Raw genomic sequence first — 23,506 nt, forward strand, 5'->3', positions numbered from 1 at the left:
CCCTGTGAGACCTTGGTTTCACTACCACCAGTCTGTTAAGCGTGCTTTGAATATGCTTTGTTCATTCTCATCCGGAGACCCTGGCTCTTTTCCATTATGCTTTTCTGGATATCTGCCCTCTTCCTCCTCCTCTGCCACACACCCATTCTAATGCCACCCCATTCATGATGGCATACCTTTGCTATAAAACCTTTCCTCACAACAACCTTTCCATAAACCTTAACAAACTTAAATCTATATCACTCATTTGGCACACATGTTGTACTACAAATTGTTCTTTTTCCAAAGGAAATACAAGATCTCCAAGGTCAAGAATAGTTTCCTCTAGCATTTAATTTGGCTCTACTCAATGGTTTACTTTACCATTATTTTCCCCCAACATAGAAATGCAAGAGACATGGACAGTCCAATAATTCAAATACTTCCTGTTCCCCCAGATACTTATAATATACACTTTTCTGTCACAAATACTCAAAACATTTTTTTCTAACCATTTCATCTGTATTCAGAAGCATCTTTGATGTACTATGTTGGGTCCAACTTCTTTAAACTCTGCCTCGGTGATCCACATGTCCTGGAAGGCAGACAGGGATGCAAGAATAGAGCCTCCCATCCACACTGACAATTTCCTTTCTGGGGGAGCTGTAACCTGCACAGGCGTATTGGCAGGTACCATATTTGCTATATCTTTAACTAGCCGCTTGTCCAAACCAGGGAAAGAGGTTGATCCCCCAGCAAGGACAATATTAGAGAAAAACGAATTCCTCAGATCCGTATCGCATTTCATTATGCTGCTGAAACACAACTTATCGATGCCAGGGGTATCAAGGTTCATAAGATGTGGAGAGAAGAGGGCCTCTGGACAATGAAAGAGCTGGTCATGGAGCTTGATCATCTTTCCATCAGGCAGGTGGTAAACTTTCTCTACAGACTCAGGATTCTTGGCCATTTCCTCTTCATAGTTCATTACCACATAACAAGAGGTTTCCTTAATGTCTGCAATAATCTGTCTGTCTGCAGTACTAAGCAACATGATGCCATGGTCTTTCAACAGCATCATGAGGTAGTTGGTGAGGTCAAGGCCTGCCAGATCTAGCTGCTGGACGCCATGAGGCAGACAGTAACCCTCAAAAATGGGCACACACTGGGTCACCCCAGCACCTGAATTCAACACAAAGCCAGTTGTGAAGCCAGCGGCAAAAAGAGCAAGCACCCCTTGGATGCACATATAGAAGGCAGGAACCTGCAAATGCTCAAAAAACACTTCAGTGATCTGTTGCCGGTTCACCAGTGGGTTCAGTGCTGGCTCAGTAATCAAGACTGGGCCATCACAGGCCTTTAGCTTCAGATTATGATCATAGATATGCTTCCACATGATTTCCATGTCTCCCCAGGAAGTAACCAGACCACGCTCCACTGGGTAGCTGTAGGAAAAACAATAAGATAAATGGCAGCAGGTTTTGCTATTTTGTTTTTTGTTGTTGTTTTTTTTGTTTTGTTTTGTTTTTACAATGACAGCTTTTAATTTTTCTAGGGCAGTGACTGCCAGTCAGAAAAGGTAACTGCTAGCAACAGTTAGCATAGCTACTCCCTTCCTCTGCAATTTTTGTTGATTTCCATTTTTCCCCCCTTTAGAAGACAAATAATCTTTTTTTTTTTTTTCAAGATTTTATTTATTTGGCAGAGAGAGAACACAACATGGGGAGTGGGAGAGCGAGAAGCAGGCTTCCCTGGGATCAGGGAGCCCGATGAAGGGCTGATCCCTGGATCAGGATCATGACCCCAGTGGGAGGCAGATGCTTAACGTCTGAGCCACCCAGGCGCCCACACAAAAATCTTTTTTTAAAAAAATCAGGGAATCTTTACATAATAGTACAGTTTTAAAATCAATTAATTAAAGAAACCCACATGATGAGGGTACTATGAATTAAGTGATATTCTTAATAAACTTATATTTTATGAATAACTTTATACATTTGAATACATCTGTTTAGATACGGAGAGCAAGTAATGTTCACTCTTGGATGTTTAGTACCCCTTGGAGATTTGTGGCCTGCACCAGCGGGCTGAAACTTTCCTGTTCCTCGTTTCCATATCCTCGAAACTTTGAGCCCCTCATCTGGATTCTCCCTGCCCCTACGTGGGTCCTGCCTGCTGGGAGAAGGCCATACCTGATGGACAGTGAGTGTCTTCTTTCCTGCGCCTCATCGCCCACACACAGTTCCAGCGCGCTCTTGGCCTCCCAGTTCTGGCCTTTGGCTCGGCCGATAATATTCGGGTATACAAACTGGGGTTCCCGTGAGCCAGCCAGGCCCGCCTTGATCATTCCCGAGCCGTTGTCGATCACCACTGGTAGCTGGTAGTAGCTCATGCCGCCGCTGCCGCCTGTCGCCTGGCCACACCGGCCACCCTGCCTGTTGGCTGCGCCAGTGGGGCGGAAAGTGCGGGGCACAGGCCCTGGGCAGAGTTAACAGGCCCACCGCCTGGAACGTCGCGTCACAGAGGCCCGGGCCTGCCCCACTAGGCCTGCGCCCTGGCCAGGGCGCGCAGGGGGCAGGGAGAGGCCTGGCCCATTGACTCTCCAAAGTACTGCCCACCGATTGCCTCTCACAGGGGCTGGGTCACTTACCACCCCCTGGAATCCAGGGATGCCAGTATCAGGAAAACCCAACTTTCTTCCCTGAAGATACAAATCTAACCCTTTACAAGTGGCTTTCTCTAATACCTGGGTGAGCCATGAAAACAATTTTCTTTTCCAAAGCCTTTAAATTCCACCTAATAGGCATCTGTCCATGGAGAGCTCTGGAATGTGCCCTAGAAAGTAGGAAAAGGTGGAAAGAAACAGGGGAAAGTTGTCGGAGAAGAAACTGAATTTCAGAAGAAGCTTCTGAAACCCTCCTTAACTTATGAAAAGAAAAAGGTAAAAAAATGCTGTGATTTAACGTGGGTTTTATACAGATGAACAAAGGGGAAGGGAAGGAAAAATGAAATAAGGTAAAGACAGGGAAGCAAACCTTAAGACACTCTTAAACATAGGAAACAAACTGAGAGGTGCTAGAGGGGAGGGGTGGAGGGATGGGATAATTGGGTGATGGGCATTAAGGAGGGCACGTGATATAATGAGCACTGGGTGTTATGTGCAACAGATGAATCACTAAATTCTGCCCCTGAAACTGATACTATAATATATGTGAACTAACTTGAATTTAAATAAAATCTTGAAAGAAAAAAAAAGTGGTTTTATATACTTTTATTATTGTTTCTATATGATGGGCAAATACTTTGTTGTGTTTCTTTCCTGCAGTTTCTTAGCAAAATGTACTCAAAACCAAAACGGTAGAGTCTTGCTTTTTTTTTTTTTCTTTTGATTGATTGATTTTTAAGAATCTCAGCTGGTTATCCCTCTTGTGATATGGAAGGTCATTCTCATTTCCTAAAAATACTTGATTTTTAGGCATAAGGACGGACGTGTCTGCCTGTTTACAAGAAAAGCGATATTCCCTCGGTCATGTGAAGTGCAAGATTAGAATAATTTAAGTACACTGCGTGCCAAAAAGTGCATCTTGGTGTTTGATATTTTTATCCCCTTAATTCTACACACCGTGTAGAGAATTTTAAAGTAGGCAAGTTCGGACCTCTGGTTGGTCTATGAGAGCAGGGGAGGAAATTCAAAAAAGCCCGTCCTTCCACCAGAGACTGGAAGGGTCAAGTTACTAAGTAACAAAGGTGGCGTTTGCTGCTGCAGACCACTGCAAGAAGGGGGACTCCAACGAAGCCCCGCACTTGTCCCGGGCTTCTCAGCACTGCGTGGCGGGGAGAGAATGCCAAATAAAACATTTCTTTCCCACAGAAGAGAGTGTACCAAAAGGAAGTGCAAGGAGCCAGTGCCTGGTTTCTGCAGCGGTCCGTCCCTAGGGGCCTGGGGGCGGGGGGGGGGGGGGGGCGGGTAGCGCGCACGCAAATTCCAACTTTCAAAATACTTTCAGCATCAGACAATTAAAAGTGTAGTCATTTTTCGTTTTCTGTTTGTTGGTTTGGTTTTGTTTTTCCTATTAAAATCTACCTTAGTACTGCTTTAAGTGCCAGGAATTCCATGGAACTACATCCATATCTAGGCTCTTCTGAAGCTACAAAGGCAGCGGAGTTTCCGTAGTGTAGTGGTTATCACGTTCGCCTAACACGCGAAAGGTCCCCGGTTCGAAACCGGGCGGAAACAATTGCTCTGCTTTTTTCTTTACCGAGTTTCCTCAAACAGGGCCATGTCATTTTTACCAATCTAGCTTTCTAAAAGACAGTCTAAATACAAACTTGTGGAACACTATAAATTTGAACTTTCACCTTGGTTATTTTATTCAGCAAATGCTTTCACTGCACTGGAGACGCAGAAATGTTTCAAAATTAGAAAAAAAAAATTTCAACTCCCAAACAACTACTGATAAATAATGTAATGTACAACCTAGAGAGGAGCTCAAACACGATGTTAAAAACTGTTAGCCCTGGGACGCCTGGGTGGCTCAGTTGGTTGGGCGACTGCCTTCGGCTCGGGTTCATGATCCTGCAATCCTGGGATCGAGTCCCGCATCGGGCTCCTAGCTCCACGGGGAGTCTGCTTCTCTCTCTGACTCTCTCACTATCTCTCTCTCAAATAAATAAATAAAATCTTAAAAAAAAAAAAACTGTTAGCCCTGTTGCCTCCTGAGCATTCTTTGTATTACAAGTTACTTAATTTTCCATTAGTTCTCCCCTTCAGATTGCAAATTCCCCTAAACGCCAAGAGACCATATATTACTCATACTATGCATAGTTGGTGTCATGCTTAACACCTGGTAGAGACTCATAAATATTTCTACTGAAAAGGGTTCCGACAAAATATAAAAGAAATCAGAAAGATGAAATCAAGAACCCAACTCAACTTTTTCCTGTTATAAACCTAATGATAGTGACTTTATCCACAAATATGATTTTTACAGACGAGAGAATTCAGAAGCTAAAGAGGAAACAGAATGTAATTGGAAAAATCTCGGAAGAAACGAATAAATTCCAGTTGCTGTCCTTTAAAATGAAATCATAAGTAAATATCCTAAAGTGCTGATACAACTCTTTTTTTTTTTTTTTTTTTTAAGTATTTTATTTATTTGGCAGAGAAACAGGAGCTGGGGGAGTAGAAGAGGGAATGCAGGTTTCCCGCCAGGCAGGAAGCCCGATGCGGAGCTCGATCCCAGGACCCTGGGACCAGGACTTGAGCTGAAGGCAGACGCCTAACGACTGAGTCACCCAGGCGCCCCTGACACAACTTTTAACAAGAAAAAATGAAGTTTTGTTTTTCTGAGGCTTATGACGCCCACCAAAAACTAGGGAAAAATTCACCCTAACATATTAACATATTAACGTTTGTATGTTTCGCAGATATCTGGCATTCTTTTCCTTCACTGTACAAAATCTGCATTCGATGTAAATCATTATATTAAAATTTTTCTGGTCCAGACGCAGAACCTCTTCCGGTATAAAGCCCACCTTCCTGCAATGTTGCGCGTGCCCAGTGTACCCTACTGCTTTTCTCCGCTTTGCTGCATCTCAGACTTGTAACAGGTAAGGATATCCTGGAGCTGCAGTCGGCTGATGCAAACCAAACCCAGGGGGGTCCCAAGAGCTTTCGGGTACGTAAACTGAAAAGGGGTGATCTGTCTCAGCTTGAGAATCTCCCATGGCCAGGAGCCTAAGTACACAAGCTGCCTGCACTCGCGGGGTCCCGAGGAAGGGGAGGATGATGGGAGAAGAAGAGGAACTACAAGCCCCAGCATGCAGTGCACACTCTGGCTCCTGGAAAGAGGGCCGCGGAGAGGTGCAGCCCAACAGCGGGCGGTCGAAGAGATGCCGACGGCCGACCACAATGTTCAGAATGAGGAAGTCAAGCGCGGCGCTGTAAACAAGGCTTAAGTCCCGTATTCATGACGTTTGCGGTTTCGCCGGGGGCCCTAGTATGCTGAGGAGTGGAATTTCCGGACCACACAGGCCGGTCCTCGCCGGGCTCGGACCTCCACAGTCCCAGAGCCTCCTGCGTTTCCATGGCATGCCCGGGCCGGATATGATGTCTTCGTAGAGAAAAAGGAAGAGGCGGAGCGGGGCGCGGTGACGTCCTTCCAAGATGGCGGAGAGAGCGTGAAGAAACTGTTCCCCTTTGGTTTGCTTTAGGTGAGTTCTTTTTTCACCCTTAGATTGCCAGTCCCACTCTCTAGACCCTGGGCCATCGGAGGGCACTCTTTTTGGAGTTCCAGTTCAGGTCGGGGAGAAGGTATTAACGTGGAATGCTCGAGGAGGCAGCCCGATGTTGGCCTTGGCCACAACCTCTGCTGTGGGAACTGGAGGTAGTGGGAGCTGGGCGAAAGGCAGTGCGGCACAAGCCGGGAGAGGGTTGGCTTTGGTTGTCACTCTCCGTTGCGGTCGGGAATGGAGAAGTGGGAAGAAAGGGGGTGTGGCTTCCTCCGGGCGAGTGACGGAACCTTGACAACTCTTGGTTCTGCTCGTTCTCCGCGCCTGGGCACCCACTTCGCGTTTTAAAGCAGCTGTGCACTACGGAAACTAACGGCTTTCGGTGATTTGAGAGCAATTTTAAAGAACTCGTACCGTGTTTTTTCTCCATCTGTTCAAAGGGGGTCATTTCTTAGTGGTTTGTTTTATTTTTTCCCCAGCATGTGCATGCGAACTGAGCTTGAAAGTCTGAAGGTTCTGTTTCTGCAAAAGCGTGAAATTTTGCGGTGCTTTTTTTCAGGTCATGCAAGTGTTTTCATTTATCGCCATTTATTCATGTGACCCAAGGATTGTGTTAGTTGTCCAAGATGTAACATAGACAGGAACTTACCCTTCAGCATTTTAAACTATTCTGTTTGATAAGAATTTTCGTTGGAGGAGGCAGTAAATGAGAACTGACTTTGTTTTTGTCCATGTTCTGTCCCATGTCCCTTCTCCCCTTACCAATTGCTTAGGTGAAATGTTTGATGAAAACTTAGGGTTACTGACTTGCGATTTCTTTTTGTCTTTTAGAACAAGGGTAAAATTCCATTCTGATACCAAAATGCAGTATTCGCACCACTGTGAGCACCTTTTAGAGAGACTGAACAAACAGCGGGAAGCAGGTTTTCTTTGTGACTGCACTGTAGTGATTGGGGAATTCCAGTTTAAAGCTCATAGGAATGTGCTTGCCTCATTTAGTGAGTATTTTGGTGCAATCTACAGAAGCACTTCTGAGAACAATGTGTTCCTTGATCAGAGTCAGGTGAAGGCTGATGGATTTCAGAAACTGTTGGAGTTCATATACACAGGAACTTTAAATCTTGACAGGTAAAGTACACATTTTATTTTCACTTATAAAAGCTAGTCAGCATTCTGTAGGGCTAAAGTAGACTTATATTTTTTCCATTCAGTCCCTTAACTTGGAGTCTTCTTATAGTCATGTGTACAATGCTATTGTTGTTTGTAATAAAGAAGTCAGTATTACTGATTTGGGGTGAACAGACTGCATTTCTTAAGCACAAAAGGCACAGGCGTTAATAAGATTAAAGCCTTGTTTCTGATACATTTGATTTATCTACTGAAATAAAGCCTGTGATTTCAGTTATGAAAACATGAGGAACATACACAATGAATTCTAAGTGAATTCCAGTTTCTTTGGTCTTTATGTACCTCTGCTCTTCTCCCTCTCTCACTCTATCCCCTACCTCTTATGGTGGTGGAGGTAAGGGAGTGTAGATGAAGAAAGAAGGATAAGCCTCTGTGTTCATTTGGTAATACTCCCATTTCTAACCATAGATAGCAATGTGCAGGACCTCTTCCTGATCTTGTTTCAGGAAAATAATTTCCTTGGAGCGTAAATGGCAGTGGTTCCTGTTATCTCTGTAAAGCTTTCAGTACTAATGCTTAAATCAGATCTGAGGTGCTAGAATGCTTTTCTGAAATGTTTAATGCTCTCACTGCACTAACAAGAAGTAGATTCTGAGGAATTTCATAATGTAGGTGCTGTGTGTCTCCCATGCATAGTGAACTACATAATTAGTTTAATACTAATGCATTTATTAGTTTTGGAGGGAAATGTGGAGGTGGAAGAGAAACCTATCAAATTATTCCTGTTTTCTTTATCTCTTATGAAGTGTGAACATGACTAGATCATAATCTGACATGAAAAGATTATGGGCTTTAGAGTTAGGTCTATCCTGTCAGTCACTGTGTCTCTGAGCAAGATGCAACCTCTGAGGGCCTCAGTTTCCCCATCTGTAAAAGTGAGATGGTAATAACTACCTTGGTGTTACTGTAAAGATCAAGGATTTACTTGAAGGCCCTCCTCCTGATGAACATTAGTTTCATTTATCTACCCTTTTCTACTCTCCTCTTCCTTTAACTCCACAATTTTTGGAGAAGAATTAGGAAAGAAGCCAAAAGGAAATACCTGAAATTCTGCCACCCACTGATAATCATTGTTAACATTTCAATTAAATATTCTTTCATTCTTTTCTAGATGATCTCTCTCTCTATATATACACATGCACAGTAAGCAGAATCCTTCTCTCTGTTTTACACTGCAGCTTATTCTTTAAAAAGCTAGAAGCGGGATATTCTTAATCCTTTTGAAAAGAAAACATTTGTACTGTTTGGAATTATTTTTAAATTTTGGGGTGATGACATCTTTGAGTCAGTTCTATATGAATTGATTAAAGGAACAGACCGGTGTCATAGATTAACCCACATGACAGATTATTTAAACTTACTGAATAGTTGACTCTGCAGGTGCCTCTTACTTAAATATTTAGAATATGTAATATAAAATAACCATAAAACTAGTGAATTTTGGTTGATCTTCAATTTAGTAGTTTCCCTTTCTCAATTAACTTTTCCAGAAAAATCTTGAATTGATTTGAACACACTGAAGAGCATCTTAGTTTGAGCCTTCATGCAAAGGACCAATGTGAAAAGAGCCAGATTTTTGCTCAGTCTTTTTTGGTACATACCTTTCCTGGGAACTAGTTGTTTGAGCCCAGCCACAGATGTGAGAAGCCTTACATCAAAAGTAGAAATTCTGTATATAACTTAGTGATTAAATTTAGTGGAAAAAAAAAATAAAGAATTAAGTGGACTCATGAGCCAGATTTCCTTGATCAAATCTTAGTTCTAACACACTGTGATCTTGTACAAGTTAGCTTTCTTTGGACCTCTTAGCCTTCATTTGTATGTAAAATGAATTATTACAGATTGCATAGGCATGTCCTAAGAATTAAATGAACTGTTCATATAAAGTGCTTAGCCATATATCTGGCACTGTGTAGTTAAATGACTTTCAGTGACTGTTCAAAAGATGAAAGCAAGTTTGCAAGCACTGTAACTTCATGCTTGTAAACAAAAGCAGTTATTGATGTAAACAGATGCTGATTGGTTCTCTAAACTGTAACTGAGATTATAGGCTGTCTATGAAATAGATGAATAATTTGTATGAAATACTGTGTCAGTACTGAACAATTAACGTGCCACTCAGTGTTAGTTTGTATTGGGCTTAAATGCTACCAGACCTTGCTATGTGTTTGGTGGTTCATTTTATGGAACACTAAGGCACAATTATAATTGGAGGCCTTAGTATAATGAGTGATAAATTTGGTTTTGTTCTAGTGGTATTTCTCATTTATTATAATTTAATAATAGACTAACAAAATTAATAAACATGCTAAGGAAAAGCATAACATTTTTAGAAAGTGTTAATGCTACTGTATATGTGGCAAAAACAAAATAACTTTGTATAAAAGATGAACAAGATTGTGTTTATATTTGGAGCATTTGTGCTTTATCTTTGCAAATAGAGAATTAACTTCATTATAAAGATCATTTGTTATATATTCCAAAATTATAACTGAGGGACATAAGAAGTCTTTAGGTAATGTTTTCTTATCTAGGGAAAAGACTCCATTTGCAAGTAGGTTATATTCCAAGAGTTTATAGTATGTTTAGGAACTCAGGGTATATTTTCCCAGAAAATAAAATATTCCCTAAACTTGTGATTAGGTTTCCAAACTGGCCTATCAACCTACTTAATCTGTAATGAGCTGAAAAATGATTATGTATATAACGAAAGGCAATTTTTTAAAAGCAAGTGTAATGTTAAATTAAAAAAGAAGAAACAGGGACACCCAGGTCCTGGAACTGAGCCCTACATTGGGCTCTTTGCTCAGCAGGGAGCCTGCTTTTGCCTGCCTCTCCTGCTTGTTCTCACTCTCTGACAAATTTTAAAAATTATAAAAAAAAAAAAGAAGAAGAAACATACAGGTGGCACTTGAAAGAAAGAAGTTTTCATTAGATGATGAGAAAATGGATAGAGATCTATAGATATTGTAGTATATGTTCGAAGACCTGAGTGATTTATGACACTAGTTAATTTTTAATTTCAAATTTTACTTTTTTTAAAGATGTATTAATAGCACTATATATTATCAGCTGTGACTAAAACCGTTTTCTAGTTTATACGTATAATGAAGAGGGGACAGGGAAAATACATTTTTTTCTGAAGAGTTTAATATTATTTGGGGGAAATGGCAAGTAGTAAGTTTGCTTGGAGGGTGTGTTTCTGTGTGTGTATGTACATTTATTCTCAGATACTTAAAAGGGTCATATTTTTATATTAGTAGTTACTCAATTCTCAGATTTTTTTTTTTTTAAGATTTTATTTATTTATTTGACAGAGCTCACAAGCAGGCAGAGAGGCAGGTGGTGGGGGAGGGGGTGGTGAAGCAGGCTTGCCGCTGAGCAGAGAGCCCAATGCAGGGCTCAACCCAGGACCCTGGGATCATGACCTGAGCTGAAGGCAGAGGCCTTAACCCACTGAGCCACCCAGGTGCCCCAACTCTCAAATTTTTTTTAAATGAAGTTTTTGTTTATTTATTTGAGGGACGGAAGGAGAGAGCACAGAGGAAGAGAGAGAAGCAGGGTCCCTGCTGAGCAGGGAGCCATATGTGGGGCTCTTCCAGGTTCTCAGGATCATGACCTGAGCTGAAGGCAGACATTTAACCAACTGAGCCACCCAGGCACCCCTCAACTCTCAGATTTTATAGTTAAGAAAATCAAAGTGCCTAAATATCCTGACTTACTGTGATGAATTCACCTTGTAATGCCAGAGCCATTACTAGAGTAATCAAACAATTTTTCTTGCAATATAAACTTCTGAAGGGCAGGGACTATCTGATATTTCTAAATATCCCTCTTAGTGTACCACACATGATAGATGCTTAGTAAATATTGACTGGAATGTTGAACTGGGTGAACTTAAGGCTTTTTATATAATTCTAGTAATGACAGACTCTCCAACTAACATGAGTTAGTCACACACACACACGAGGGTTGTTAGAGCTGACTGCATTCTAAATCCTTGTTCCTTCCAAGTATAATCAGTAAACCAGCAGCATTGGCATCACCAGCAGGTGTATTAGAAACGCAGACACTTAGGTCCCACCACAGACCTCCCCACAGAATCTGAATCTGCATTTAACAAGATACCTGGGTGACTCACAGGCATGAGAAAGTTTGAGAAGCACAGTTAAGGTCCCTCACAGGGGAGCATAGAAAGATGACAGGAAGTAATTTTTTAGACTCGCTGTTGTCAGTCCACAAAAGATGGTTGTATCTGAATAGGCCTCAGGATGAATGGGAGGAGGCAGTAAGTTGCCAACAGCTACTTTTTGTGTTGCAAGTATTTTTAAAAACACACAGTTATTATTTAACATCTTATTTTCTCATAGTGGTACATAATGTAGTATGTAACGAATTGTTTACATCTTTTCAAGTTGCAAAACTGGAGATTTTTGCCTGTACTTTATTCTGAATGAGTGAATGAATTTTTGTAAATTTGTTCTTTTAGTTATGCCTTTTTCATCATTTTGCTGCATTAGGTTTTTAAAAGGCATTGAAATTTATGTGCAGCTCTGTTTTCACAAATAGTTTTTCTTTGTTCAGAATATTGTCATTTAGCCTTGTTTCCTTACAGTTGGAATGTTAAAGAAATTCACCAGGCTGCTGACTATCTCAAGGTGGAAGAGGTGGTCACTAAATGTAAAATAAAGATGGAAGATTTTGCTTTTATTGCTAATCCTTCTTCTACAGAGATATCTAGTATTACTGGAAACATTGAATTGAATCAACAGACTTGTCTCCTTACTTTACGAGATTATAACAGTCGGGAAAAATCAGAACTGTCTACAGATTTAGTTCAGGCCAATCCTAAACAAGGGGCTTTAGCAAAGAAGTCATCTCAAACTAAAAAGAAGAAGAAGGCCTTCAACTCCCAGAAAACAGGACAGAATAAAACAGTGCAATATCCAAGTGACATTTTAGAGAATGCGTCTGTTGAATTATTCTTAGATGCAAACAAAGTATCCACACCTGTAATAGATCAAGATTCACAAAGAAATGATAATTCAGAACTCGAGTTGACGTCAGTTGTGGAAAATACTTTTCCAGCACAAGATATTGCGCAGACTGTTACAGTGAAAAGGAAACGTGGAAAATCACAACCCAACTGTGCTCTGAAGGAACACTCTATGTCTAACATAGCCAGTGTCAAGAATTCTTACGAGCTGGAGAGCTCTGGGGAAGAGCTGGATCAGAGGTATTCCAAGGCCAAGCCAATGTGTAACACATGTGGGAAAGTGTTCTCAGAAGCCAGCAGCTTGAGAAGGCATATGAGAATACATAAAGGAGTTAAACCTTATGTCTGCCACTTGTGTGGAAAGGCATTTACCCAGTGTAACCAGCTGAAAACGCATGTAAGAACTCATACAGGTAAGCCTGGTTTGTGGGAGATAAAATTGCTTTTATATTGAAATAACATCTTTGTACAGAACATATTAATAAGCAGTGTTGACTGTTTTTGACCAACATTTGGTAAATACTTGCATTCACAAATGCATGTTAGATTGTTGAAAATTTATTTGTAATTGTGACCAAGTATTTAATGGTTATTCGTTTTATTGCTGCTGATCACTCTGAAGTCCTAATGTTTGAGGTCTTTGTGCCATTTTCTCTCATAGTTACAATAAACACAAACTTGATTCTAGCGTGCTAAGTATTTAACAGAAACAGATTAAGAGAAAAAGTAGTTACAACTCAGGACAGTTCTCAGACTTCGCCAGCCATCTTACCTTCTGCTTCCTAGACTGTCAACTTCTGAACATGTTTCTTAGAATTACACACACATTCATTCTTCAGCCTCTGTGTTTACCTTTGTCAGTACACTTAGATTTGTACATTTTAAGATTCAATGTATATTTCTCTCATTGATCACCTTTCACTATTATGAAATGAGAACACTGATTTCTTTTAATTCTACTAATGTTTTCAAAAGGCAATCCGGAAAAAAATCCCATTTGTTTTTTTTACTTCTAGCAGTTAACATTTTCTGAATACTGAAAATAGTACTGTTGATGAACTCTTTTGAAAGCTTATGTGGTTCAAGCAGCTCAAACAATATCTCCTTTTAAATATAAATTTTATTTGCTTGTCCTTTTAGGTGAGAAGCCATACAAATGTGAATTGTGTGATAAAGGATTTGCTCAGAAATGCCAGCTGGTCTTCCATAGTCGTATGCATCATGGTGAGGAAAAACCTTATAAATGTGATGTATGCAATTTACAGTTTGCAACTTCTAGCAATCTCAAGATTCATGCAAGGTAAAAAACAAAACAATGAGTTGTTTGGTCTTTGAGTCTGTTATTCACCGTAGTCTTTGGAATAACCTACTTTATTAGCACTTAGGACAGAGTTCTAATTGTGGCTCCACCATTAAGTTTTCTTTTTTTTTTTTTTTTTTTTTTCTTTTCACCATTAAGTTTTCTTAACATAGTCAAGGAACCAGAAGGAAGCCATGGTGACTGGAGAGGAATAAACAAGGGACAGACATAAGATCAGAATGGTGATAGGGCATCTAGATTGTATAAGATTTTGTAGGTCATTATAAAGCTTTTACTCTTGAGATTGAAAAGTAAGTAATATATCTTGTTTACATTTGATGGGTATGACTCTGGCTGCAATATTAGAAAAAGAATGTAAGATTGCAAGAATGGGAGCAAAGTTACCAGTTAGGAAGCTATAGATAAAATCCAAGTGAGAGTGATAATGATACAGGCCAAAGTGGTAACTGTGGAAGAGATAAGTAATTGTCAGATTCTAGACATACCTTTAAAGGTAGAACAACAGATTTTGCTACAGATTGGATGTTGGGTATGAAAGGAGGAAAGAAGAGTGGAATCAAAGATAATTCTGAGGCTTACAGACCCAAGCCTTAGATAGAATTAATATTAACTGAAATGGAGATTTGTGGATAGAGCAGTTTAAGAGGGACTGGAGATCCAAACATTTTAAATTTGAGGTGATTATTAGACATCTGAATGGAGATATACATTGGTTATGTAAGTCTGTAGCTCAGGGGACTGGTCTGAGCTGAAGGTACAAATTTGGGAGTCTTCAGTGTATTGATAGTATTTAGGGCTATAACACTGAATGAGGTCACCAGGGGAATGAATGTGGATAGAAAAGATAGCAGAGGACTGAGTCAGAGTCACTTAGATGTGACCAGGAAGGAGCAGCCAGTCTGGGAGGAAAACCAAGAGTAGACTTCCCTGGAATCCAAGTGAAGGAAATTATTCCAGAAGGGAGCAGTCAGCTATGTCAAATTCTTTATGATAGGGAGGTAAAGACTAAGAATTCAGTTGAATTTAGTAGAGTGAGAGGTCAGCAGTGCTCTTAACAAAAGCAATGTTAGCAGAGACTAGTAGAGAATAGTAGATAAGAAAGTGGAAACAGTTGGAGACTCAAATTTTTGATAATGGAGGAGCAAAAGAGGTCAGGGGTCTTTTTTTTTTTTTTTTTTAAAGATTGAAGACTTCAGTATATTTATGCTGTGATACAATGGGATGGGAAAACTGAATGGTGGAGGAAAATACAGGAGTGATTCTGAGTAGGAATGGGGGATAGGATAGTATCTTCATTATGCAAATAGGAGTAGTTGAGTTCAGATGAACGGTCACCTTCATGTTAGAGGTAAGAGAAGAACAGCAAATACATGAGTACCTCTATAGGTAGAAAGTTGGGATGGTGGAAATTTTCTTCTGATTGCTTAAACTTTCTCAGTAAAACAGGAAGCAAGGACATCAGCTAAGGATGAGGATGGGTGGAGGTGCTGGAGGTTTAAGGAAAGAGTTTTAAAGAGTGAGTGAGGGGCGGCTGGGCGGTTCAGTTGTTAAGTGATTGCCTTCAGCTCAGGTCATGATCTTGGGGTGCTGGAATTGAACCCTGCTGCTTCTCCCTCTCCCATTCCCCATGCTTGTGTTCCCTCTTTAACTCTCTCTCTGTCAAATAAATAAATAAAATCTATAAAAATAAAAAAAAGGCATGAATGGACAAGTGAAAATAATTGCCTATGGTATTAGGGGCATACTTGACAACCATATAAAGATGATGACAATTTTTTTTTATTAACATTTAATGTATTATTTGCCCCAGGGGTACAAGTCTGTGAATCATCAGGCTTACACAATTCACAGCACTCAACATAGCACATACCCTCCCCAATGTCCATAACCCTATCTGTCCCCCACCCAGTTTGTTTCCTGAGATAAGAATCTCTTATGGTTTGTCTCCCTCCCCGGTCCCATCCTGTTTCATGTTTTTCCCTCCCTACCCCCCAAGACTCTGCCATGCCTCTCAAATTCCTCATATCAGGGAGATCATATGATAATTGTCTTTCTTTGATTGACTTATTTTACTTAACATAATACCCTTTAGTTCATCCATGTCGTTGCAAATGGCAGGACTTCGGGTTTTTTGATGGCTACATAGTATTTTATTGTGTATATATATATATACACCACATCTTCTTTATTCATTCATCTGTTGATGGACATCTAGGCTCTTTTCATAGTTTGGCTATTGTGGACATTGCTGCTATGAACATTTGGGTGCATGTGCCCCTTCAGATCACTACATTTGTACCTTTGGGGTAAATACCCAGTAGTATGATTGCTGGGTCGTAGGGTAGCTCTATTTTCAACTTTTTGAGGAACCTCCGTACTGTTTGGCTGCACCAGCTTGCATTGCCACCAACAGTGTAGGAGGGTTCCCCTTTCTGTGCGTCCTCACCAACATCTGTCGTTTCCTGACTTGTTAATTTTAGCCATTCTGACTGGTGTGAGGTGATACCTCATTGCTTGGCACAATTTTTTGTTAACTAATTTTAGAACAGGTGTTTTGATAACAACCAAAACATTTATTTTTGACAGTTTACATTGAAACTGTTAATTTTAAATAGTATTTTTGGTCTATTAAGATGAAATAAAATACTGCGTGAAAACTGTATGAAAGATGTTTATTGCAGAGACTGGCCCAAATTGTTTTACTTACCAGCCTATAACTTTATATTTATTTATGAATAGGAAGCATAGTGGAGAGAAGCCATATGTCTGTGATAGGTGCGGACAGAGATTTGCTCAAGCCAGCACACTGACCTATCATGTTCGTAGGCATACTGGAGAAAAGCCTTATGTGTGTGATACTTGTGGGAAGGCATTTGCTGTCTCTAGTTCTCTTATCACTCATTCTCGAAAACATACAGGTAAGAATTTGACAGATGTTTAAAATAAGGAAAAGCTGTAAATAAAAGAAAGAAAAAGGGAAATTGAGCCCTTAAGGAAAATAGATTATAGACTTTGTGTTGTATATCTGTTGCGTTTGTGCTTGTTGAAGCTTTTTGTGTTTGTGGTTTTCACGTAAATACTAGCTATTAAAGCAGATTATTTTTTAGAGTAATAATGGTGGTTGGAATTTTTTTATCATTTAACTTGTGTACATTAAAATCAGATAGTTTTGACAGTATATAAACTTGAGTTATATTTTATGACCTTAGAAAAACTCCTTAGCCTCTGTTTTACTTTTCTTGGGTAAAACTGTAGAGTGGAATTATTGGGTGAGAGTGGGTTTAGGTAGAACATAGATTTTTATGACTTCTTAGGACTTTTCCTATGCAGACATTCTATGATTTGCAAATTAAATGGATACTTCAGAGGCCGAGTATCAGTTTTGAAGCAAATTTGAAGTTTATTTTCAGTTTTGATAGGGTACCTTTTAAAACAGATCTTTCCTAAATAATCTTACTCTTCTTAATGCAGTAGATAGCAAGAATGAAAGTAATGGATTGATGAATTTTTAATCATATGTTTGTAATCATATAAAAATTGAACTTCTTGCCCAACTCTAGTCTACTGGAAGAATTTTGCAGAAATCAAGTTTTAATATATGAAAAGCATCAGGTTACATGAACAGTGTAAAATAATTACTAATGTTCATCTAAGTAGGTTCACACTGAAGATACCTCTAAAATACAATATATAAAGAGGTTTTAATTTAAATTCAGGTTACTTTAGTTATTGTAATTGATAAATATTATATTGGTATAGTACACCACTTCGCTATCTTTTATTTTCCATCTAGGTGAAAAACCATACATATGTGGTATTTGTGGGAAAAGTTTTATTTCCTCAGGAGAGCTCAACAAACACTTTCGATCCCATACAGGTCTGTGTTTAGGGAGAACGTATTATTTTTGGTTCTCTCTAATTTCTTTTTATGTAAACCTTGACTTTTAAACCATTATGGACTATATGGTATCTAGTCATACTCTACCTATAGTAGTATTTTAACGTATAAATATTAACTTTACTTGCTTTGGTTTTTTTTTTTTTTTAGTTATTTGGAGTAGTATTAATTAAGTTTGGTCTAGAATTGTATAGAGTTTCTAATATGCCAGATAATAATAGTTTTTAGATTAATTTGGATTAAGTTGCACAGGTGTACCAAGAAATGAAAAGGAATAGATAATATCAAGATAATATATTTTCTTATCAAATAGCGTTCAGTAAGCAAGTTTACAGAATGAACTTTAGCATTGACTTGTTTTTTGTAATAGTATTGTGTAGTATGAAGAAAATATGGAACAAATTAACTTAAAGGAAAATGCCATTTTGAAATGAAGTCAGAAGTGAAAATATACTGTTGTGACTTTTTTATTTTTATAAAATTATTCCTCACGATTCCTATCTAGAGTAATGTGAGCACCTAGTAGACGTTTAATAAGCATCTATTTTCTCACGCTCTTTGTTTATAAAGCATTGAACAGTTCTTATTTCAGAGGAATTACAATTTTGTAGCATTTTATTCTATCACCGTTTTTAAAGGATTTTCTAATTTGTAAGCTCCCAGAAAGCAGAAACCATAATTACACTTTTTTCCCTTAGCTGTTCCTCTTAGGGTCTGGCAGATCACTCGCACTCACTAAATGTCTAATAGAATTAAAAGCGTAATTAAATTTCTGTTAATAAGCATGCTCCATTTTCCCAGAAATGGGGATGCTTTGTATAATAAAGTAAAGGAGTGCCTAGTATGTATAGAAGTTTTCATTTCACTGTATTATAACCAAGTGATTAAAAAGATCACTTAAAACTAAATTTAAACAGTATAGTAGTGTTTGCACTTTGTTCATAGGCATTGATATTTTTGTCTTAGCATCTTCTAAGATATTGAGTTTAAACTTTTTAACTTGCTTTTCAGGAGAAAGGCCATTTATCTGCGAATTATGTGGAAATTCTTACACAGATATTAAAAATTTAAAGAAGCACAAAACAAAAGTCCATTCCGGTAAATGTTTGTGTTTTATAAAAATTTGGTGCTCTCATATTGGTGCTATTCCTAAAATTTTGAGATGCACATTTTGACAGCTTAAATTAGGTATATATTTTTGAAAATTAGGTATACCCATATTAGGAAGGGAGCTTCATAATTTGTAGATAAGTTCACTAAGAATTTCTTTCCATATTGACCTTCTAATAAACAATACTTGAGATATTTCCTCTTAAAAACCTGATTTATGGAGTTTCAAGAGTGAAAGAATATAAAAAACATATATATGTGTATGTATCACTATTCTCCATACTAGAGTCTGGGTTACCTGGGAATTACTATAGTTATGTGAAGAAAAGGGCATCATGAGCCCTAATCCAGAGACCTATAAGAAGGAATATAATAGAAAGATATAAATAGGGGAATAGGTAGCCCCAAATTGTTACATAGAAACGGAAGGACAGACTATAAAACTTTAAGTCTGTTGCTTAAAATAAATCTTTGAAAAAGCTTTACTGTGTTTGTCATGATTGGAAACAAAATACTAGGCTTCTTCAGTGTGTAGAGATGTTAACAAGTCTGATAGTGAATAGAAATATAATTAAGGATTAAGTCAGTAACTTCTGAAAACTGCAGTGTTGTTAATTGAACAAACACGAAATGCCTCTACTCCAAAGTACACATTACTGCAAGATACATGAAGTTGAACAAGGCACATTCTTAGTCCTCAAAGAATTTGCAGTCTAGTGTGGGAGACCAGAAAGCTAAATAACTGATTACAAGGTAAAATGTAGGGTATTATAGAGATACAAAAGTGTCAAAGAAGAGATAAAGTCTTTCTGTGGTAAGTATTGGAAAGGCTTAATTCTAAGGAACTTGAAGGTTGAAGGATGGAGATAGGAAAAAGAGCATTTGTCTCAGGCAGAGAGAGCATTGTAAGAGGAGTCGTCGGGAAGTGCAGGTTACATTCTTGGCTGGTTGAACTGAAGAGTAGTTTGGCAAGAACAGAGAATTACAGTTTTATGAAAGTTAATAGGCAGTTTTGTCTAATGAAGACCAGGAGATTGAAATCATGTAAGTACTTTGGAGTGACAGGAGTTTGATAAAGCTCCTGGAGAATTTGAAGTCAAAAGTGTAACATGGTCAGGGTGATAATCACTTCCTAAGTGGAGCTAAATTTCTCACTTCTGGAAATAAACAAAAGTGCCATACCTCTCAACTTGAACTCAGAGAATAGTATGAACTAATTAATATGTTCAGCAAACAAATTTATTATGTATATAGCACTATTATTAAGTACTTTTAAGGAATTAGAGAAGCATAACTTGATCTATACCCTTAAGGATTTTATAGTCTGGTTGAGAATTCAGGGCATACTGAAGTAGAATGATCAGTAGCAGTAAGAGAGATGTCGCAAGGTGGCACATGAAAAATTGACAAGCGAGTGATAAAATAGATAACAGCTCACCCTAGTCTAGAATAGTTAAGTCCATTTTAATTTCAAGTTTGTGCTTGAACCTAGGCTTGAGGCCCCTATTGGATTTGAATAGATGATGAATGTAAATCAGTGTAAGAGAAACAGCATGAGTAAAAGGTGTGGAGGTTGGAATGCAATGTTCTGAAATGGTAAGCAGATTTAGTCTGTGGGGTTTTGTTTTGTTTTCAAAGATAGCCTAAATTTGTTTCCCTCTATTTTAGGTGCAGATAAAGTTCTGGATTCTAGTATAGAGGATCATCCCTTGAGTGAACAAGATTCTATACAAAAAAGTCCGTTATCAGAAACATTGGATGTGAAACCTTCTGATATGACTTTACCACTATCCCTTCCACTTGGAACTGAGGACCACCACATCCTTCTGCCTGTCACAGATAATCAGTCTCCTACATCAGATACATTGTTGAGATCAACTGTGAATGGGTATTCAGAACCACAGTTGATTTTTTTACAGCAGTTATACTGACTTTGTGAGGAATATGGAATTGCTAAGACGTCTCTGGTAGTAAACATAAACATCTCTGGTAAGGTGCATATATTCATATTAAATTACCATTCATTTGAGTTGTGACCATTATTTTTCATTCACTGAAGTAAACACCTGATGCTGCATCGTAACTGCAACACTTGTTTTGATTTTTAGCTTTTATGTCTAGATTATAAACACAGCGTGTTAAGGAGTGAATTAAACTGTAGTAGTACTGTTTTGCATGGGTAAGTTATATTTTCTTTTAGAGCTGCCTTAATTCATGTTTATTTTGCATTTTTAAATTGCCTTTCATTTATTGAAGTGGAATCTTCCCATTTATATGAGTCAATTTTGACCTGTGGGATTTTTTAGGTTTTTTTCCCCTCAAAATTTAAGCAAAATCCAGGATAGTATCCGGCCAAGAATGTTGCAGTTACCAAGCCCCATAGGTCAATACATAAATTCTGGGGGGAAAGTAAATTTTCATATTTCTACTTAAGAGAGTTTAGGTACTGAAAGACTTGTGCTATTTAATATATTCCATTGGAGGTAACTTTTCTAATGAATTTTAAAAAGTGTTTTTCTTAAAAGCTAGAAAACTGTATGTACATTTTTGTTCTTTTAGAATTCAGTATTCTGGAGAAAAGCAAGCATCAGTACTTTCGACTCAATAACTGAGTTATCCTACACTACTTTTGCAAAATGAGTTTTGAATAGATCATTTGATTTTTTTACCTTGTTAAAAGACAGTTTAAAAATGTGATTCAGGTTATGTTTTAATAGGTTTCTAGATTACTGGTGATGAGGAAAATATACTGAGTTTTGAAAATTTTTGATAAGCCTCTCTTACACCTGTTATAATCTTTTTAAAATACTAAGCTCTAAAAGGAATTTTTTAAATATAAACTTAATGCATACTCTAAATCACTTGGCCTCTGAATTGACACATTATAATTACAAAGAGAGTTAAGAAACCAGCTTCAATTGTAAGTAAACATTTGAGTTACCAGAAAGCCAGTTTATTAACTATTTTATATTTAAGTATTCTGTAAGTTTTGAGTTTTAAATTTTATAAATTAAACCATAACATTTGGCTGTTGTCATAATTTCACAGTAGTCTCTTTCCTTCCTGCTGAATGTAGAAAATAGAATATCATTCTAATATTCACTACCAGTCTTCCCCATTCCACTTTTACCACATAATTGATTTATTTTATTGCCTAATCTTTGAACATTAAATTATCAGTTCCACAGAGTCAATTCCTATACTGCCGATCAAACACCATGTTGACATTTCTTATTTCTGCCATTGCTTTAGCTGTGGCTTATTTGTTTTCTGACTTTGAACTACACCTATAATAAGTTTAATGTGAGGTTTTGGGTATTGATTTCTTTAATTGTATTTTCTCTGGCATCTTAGTCAGAGGAACCAACTAGAAGAGGATATAATAAAACTCCTTAATTCTTGTGGAGATTGTCACCATTTCCCAGCACAGTCAGCATTTTCACAATGGATTGCCACCAGTGGGACTGACTTAACTGAATAGACTTTGAACTCTTGCCTTTGTATAATAGACATCAAGCTTAGTATTTAATAATTTATCGAAGAAATCTAATTATGCTTGTGTATTAATATACTGGTTTAAATACAATTTACCAAGTTAAAAAATGTTCAACTAATCTATTCTGGCTTAAATTCAATAGGAATTTATTGGAATGTGAAGAAATTAAAGAAAATTAAAAGACTCAGCCTCTTTAAGAAGTCTGCTGAAATGGAGAGGTTATATTTAATTCACATCTTCATTAATCCAAGCATCTAATGAATAAAATTTCAAAATCTACAGTGATCTCAAAATTTTATGAGAGCAGTAGTTACCAAATTTCCACTAATATGATGGTAATTAGCATTTTGCATAGACTAGTCTTCAAACTTATTATTTTTAATATTATTGAATTGGAATGGCTAAGGTTGATTTATTGTGCTTTTTCTTCATCACGTTATCTGCTTCATAGCTAAAATAATTCTATTTTAAATTGACATGGCTTGGTGTTCTTCCATAGTTACATATAGTAAGTCTCAAAGGCTGAGGTTCGTGTCTTTTCGTTCTTCTCATAATGTTATACTCTTCTTTATCATAATGTGGATAGATTTCAGTTGTATCTGGTATCATCCTAACACTCATAATTACCATTTTAATTATGCCCATTTTTAAATATATTTGTTACAATGCAGTTTGTGGAAGTCTATTCTTAATTAAATATGACTACATTTTTGAAAGTCTGTTTAGGATGTTGAAGATCTTACTGAGAAATTATTTTCTAAAATAATTTTGTATGTATTAGATTATTTCTACTGTATTGTTAGACTGTAGACTTTTAAAAAAGAAACCATAGATTATATATAAATGATTTTTTGCTGTTTTTAAATGGTATTTGTTTTATGTTTAATTTCATAGATTGATTTTGATAGACAACTTTTAGAAAAAAATTTTTTAAAGAAAAGGTTCTATCCATTCTCTTGTAAAAGTTTATTACTTCTGTATGTTTCAGTTCTGCGGAAATTGTACAAATGAGAGTAGTTGAAATGTACATTTATAAAGACAATGTACATGTTCTTGTTTTTTAAAATTATCCTAGAATAACTGTTCTGACATTTGATGCATATCAGAAACATTTAAAAAATAACACTAGCCAAGCCCCACCCCTCCTTAGGCCTTTGGGATGTATATGCTAGAAAATCTCCACGGGTGTTTTAATGTAACCAGATTTTGAGAACTAATAGCCTGAATGTTTCTTGGTTTTCTTTTGGGAAGCATTTAAAATTGAAGTTCTTGATAGAAATTTCCATC

General features: G+C 37.7%; 2 protein-coding genes and 1 non-coding gene across 5 annotated transcripts; 2 read left to right on the top strand and 1 right to left on the bottom strand.

Annotated features, from left to right (window-relative positions):
• Nucleotides 1–505: 505 nt before the first annotated feature.
• On the bottom strand, nt 506–2,371 carry ACTRT3 (actin related protein T3). Its single transcript, XM_044255103.1, has 2 exons — nt 2,172–2,371; nt 506–1,424 (listed from the first exon to the last, which is right to left on the bottom strand). Exons 1-2 carry the CDS (start codon nt 2,369–2,371, stop codon nt 506–508), a joined length of 1,119 nt encoding a protein of 372 aa, XP_044111038.1.
• A 1,772-nt stretch (nt 2,372–4,143) lies between these two features.
• Nucleotides 4,144–4,216, top strand: TRNAV-AAC. The gene has a single exon. It is a non-coding gene; the product is annotated as a tRNA-Val (tRNA).
• A 1,351-nt stretch (nt 4,217–5,567) lies between these two features.
• On the top strand, nt 5,568–22,889 carry MYNN (myoneurin). Of its 3 annotated transcripts, XM_044251752.1 has the most exons (8): nt 5,570–6,192; nt 7,042–7,338; nt 12,014–12,807; nt 13,535–13,694; nt 16,455–16,633; nt 17,509–17,592; nt 18,625–18,711; nt 20,392–22,889. In XM_044251752.1, exons 2-8 carry the CDS (start codon nt 7,073–7,075, stop codon nt 20,652–20,654), a joined length of 1,833 nt encoding a protein of 610 aa, XP_044107687.1. In that variant the 5' UTR covers nt 5,570–6,192; nt 7,042–7,072; the 3' UTR covers nt 20,655–22,889. The 3 variants fall into 3 exon arrangements, with proteins under 3 accessions (XP_044107688.1, XP_044107687.1, XP_044107689.1); XM_044251753.1 differs by lacking the exon at nt 17,509–17,592 and having other exon boundaries at nt 5,568–6,192; XM_044251754.1 differs by lacking the exon at nt 7,042–7,338 and having other exon boundaries at nt 5,572–6,192.
• Nucleotides 22,890–23,506: the final 617 nt, after the last annotated feature.

Source organism: Neovison vison, chromosome 6 (genome assembly GCF_020171115.1).
Source record: "Neovison vison isolate M4711 chromosome 6, ASM_NN_V1, whole genome shotgun sequence".
NCBI classification, from domain to species: Eukaryota; Metazoa; Chordata; class Mammalia; order Carnivora; family Mustelidae; genus Neogale; species Neogale vison.

Excerpts from the sequence above, each read along its gene's own strand:
- ACTRT3 (XM_044255103.1), bottom strand. The coding sequence starts at position 2,371 with ATGAGCTACTACCAGCTACCAGTGGTGATCGACAACGGCTCGGGAATG. Across the intron at positions 1,425-2,171 it reads AGACACTCACTGTCCATCAG|CTACCCAGTGGAGCGTGGTC; the intron begins GTATGGCCTTCT and ends TTTTTCCTACAG.
- MYNN (XM_044251752.1), top strand. The coding sequence starts at position 7,073 with ATGCAGTATTCGCACCACTGTGAGCACCTTTTAGAGAGACTGAACAAA. Across the intron at positions 13,695-16,454 it reads AATCTCAAGATTCATGCAAG|GAAGCATAGTGGAGAGAAGC; the intron begins GTAAAAAACAAA and ends ATTTATGAATAG. Across the intron at positions 16,634-17,508 it reads TCATTCTCGAAAACATACAG|GTGAAAAACCATACATATGT; the intron begins GTAAGAATTTGA and ends TTTTCCATCTAG.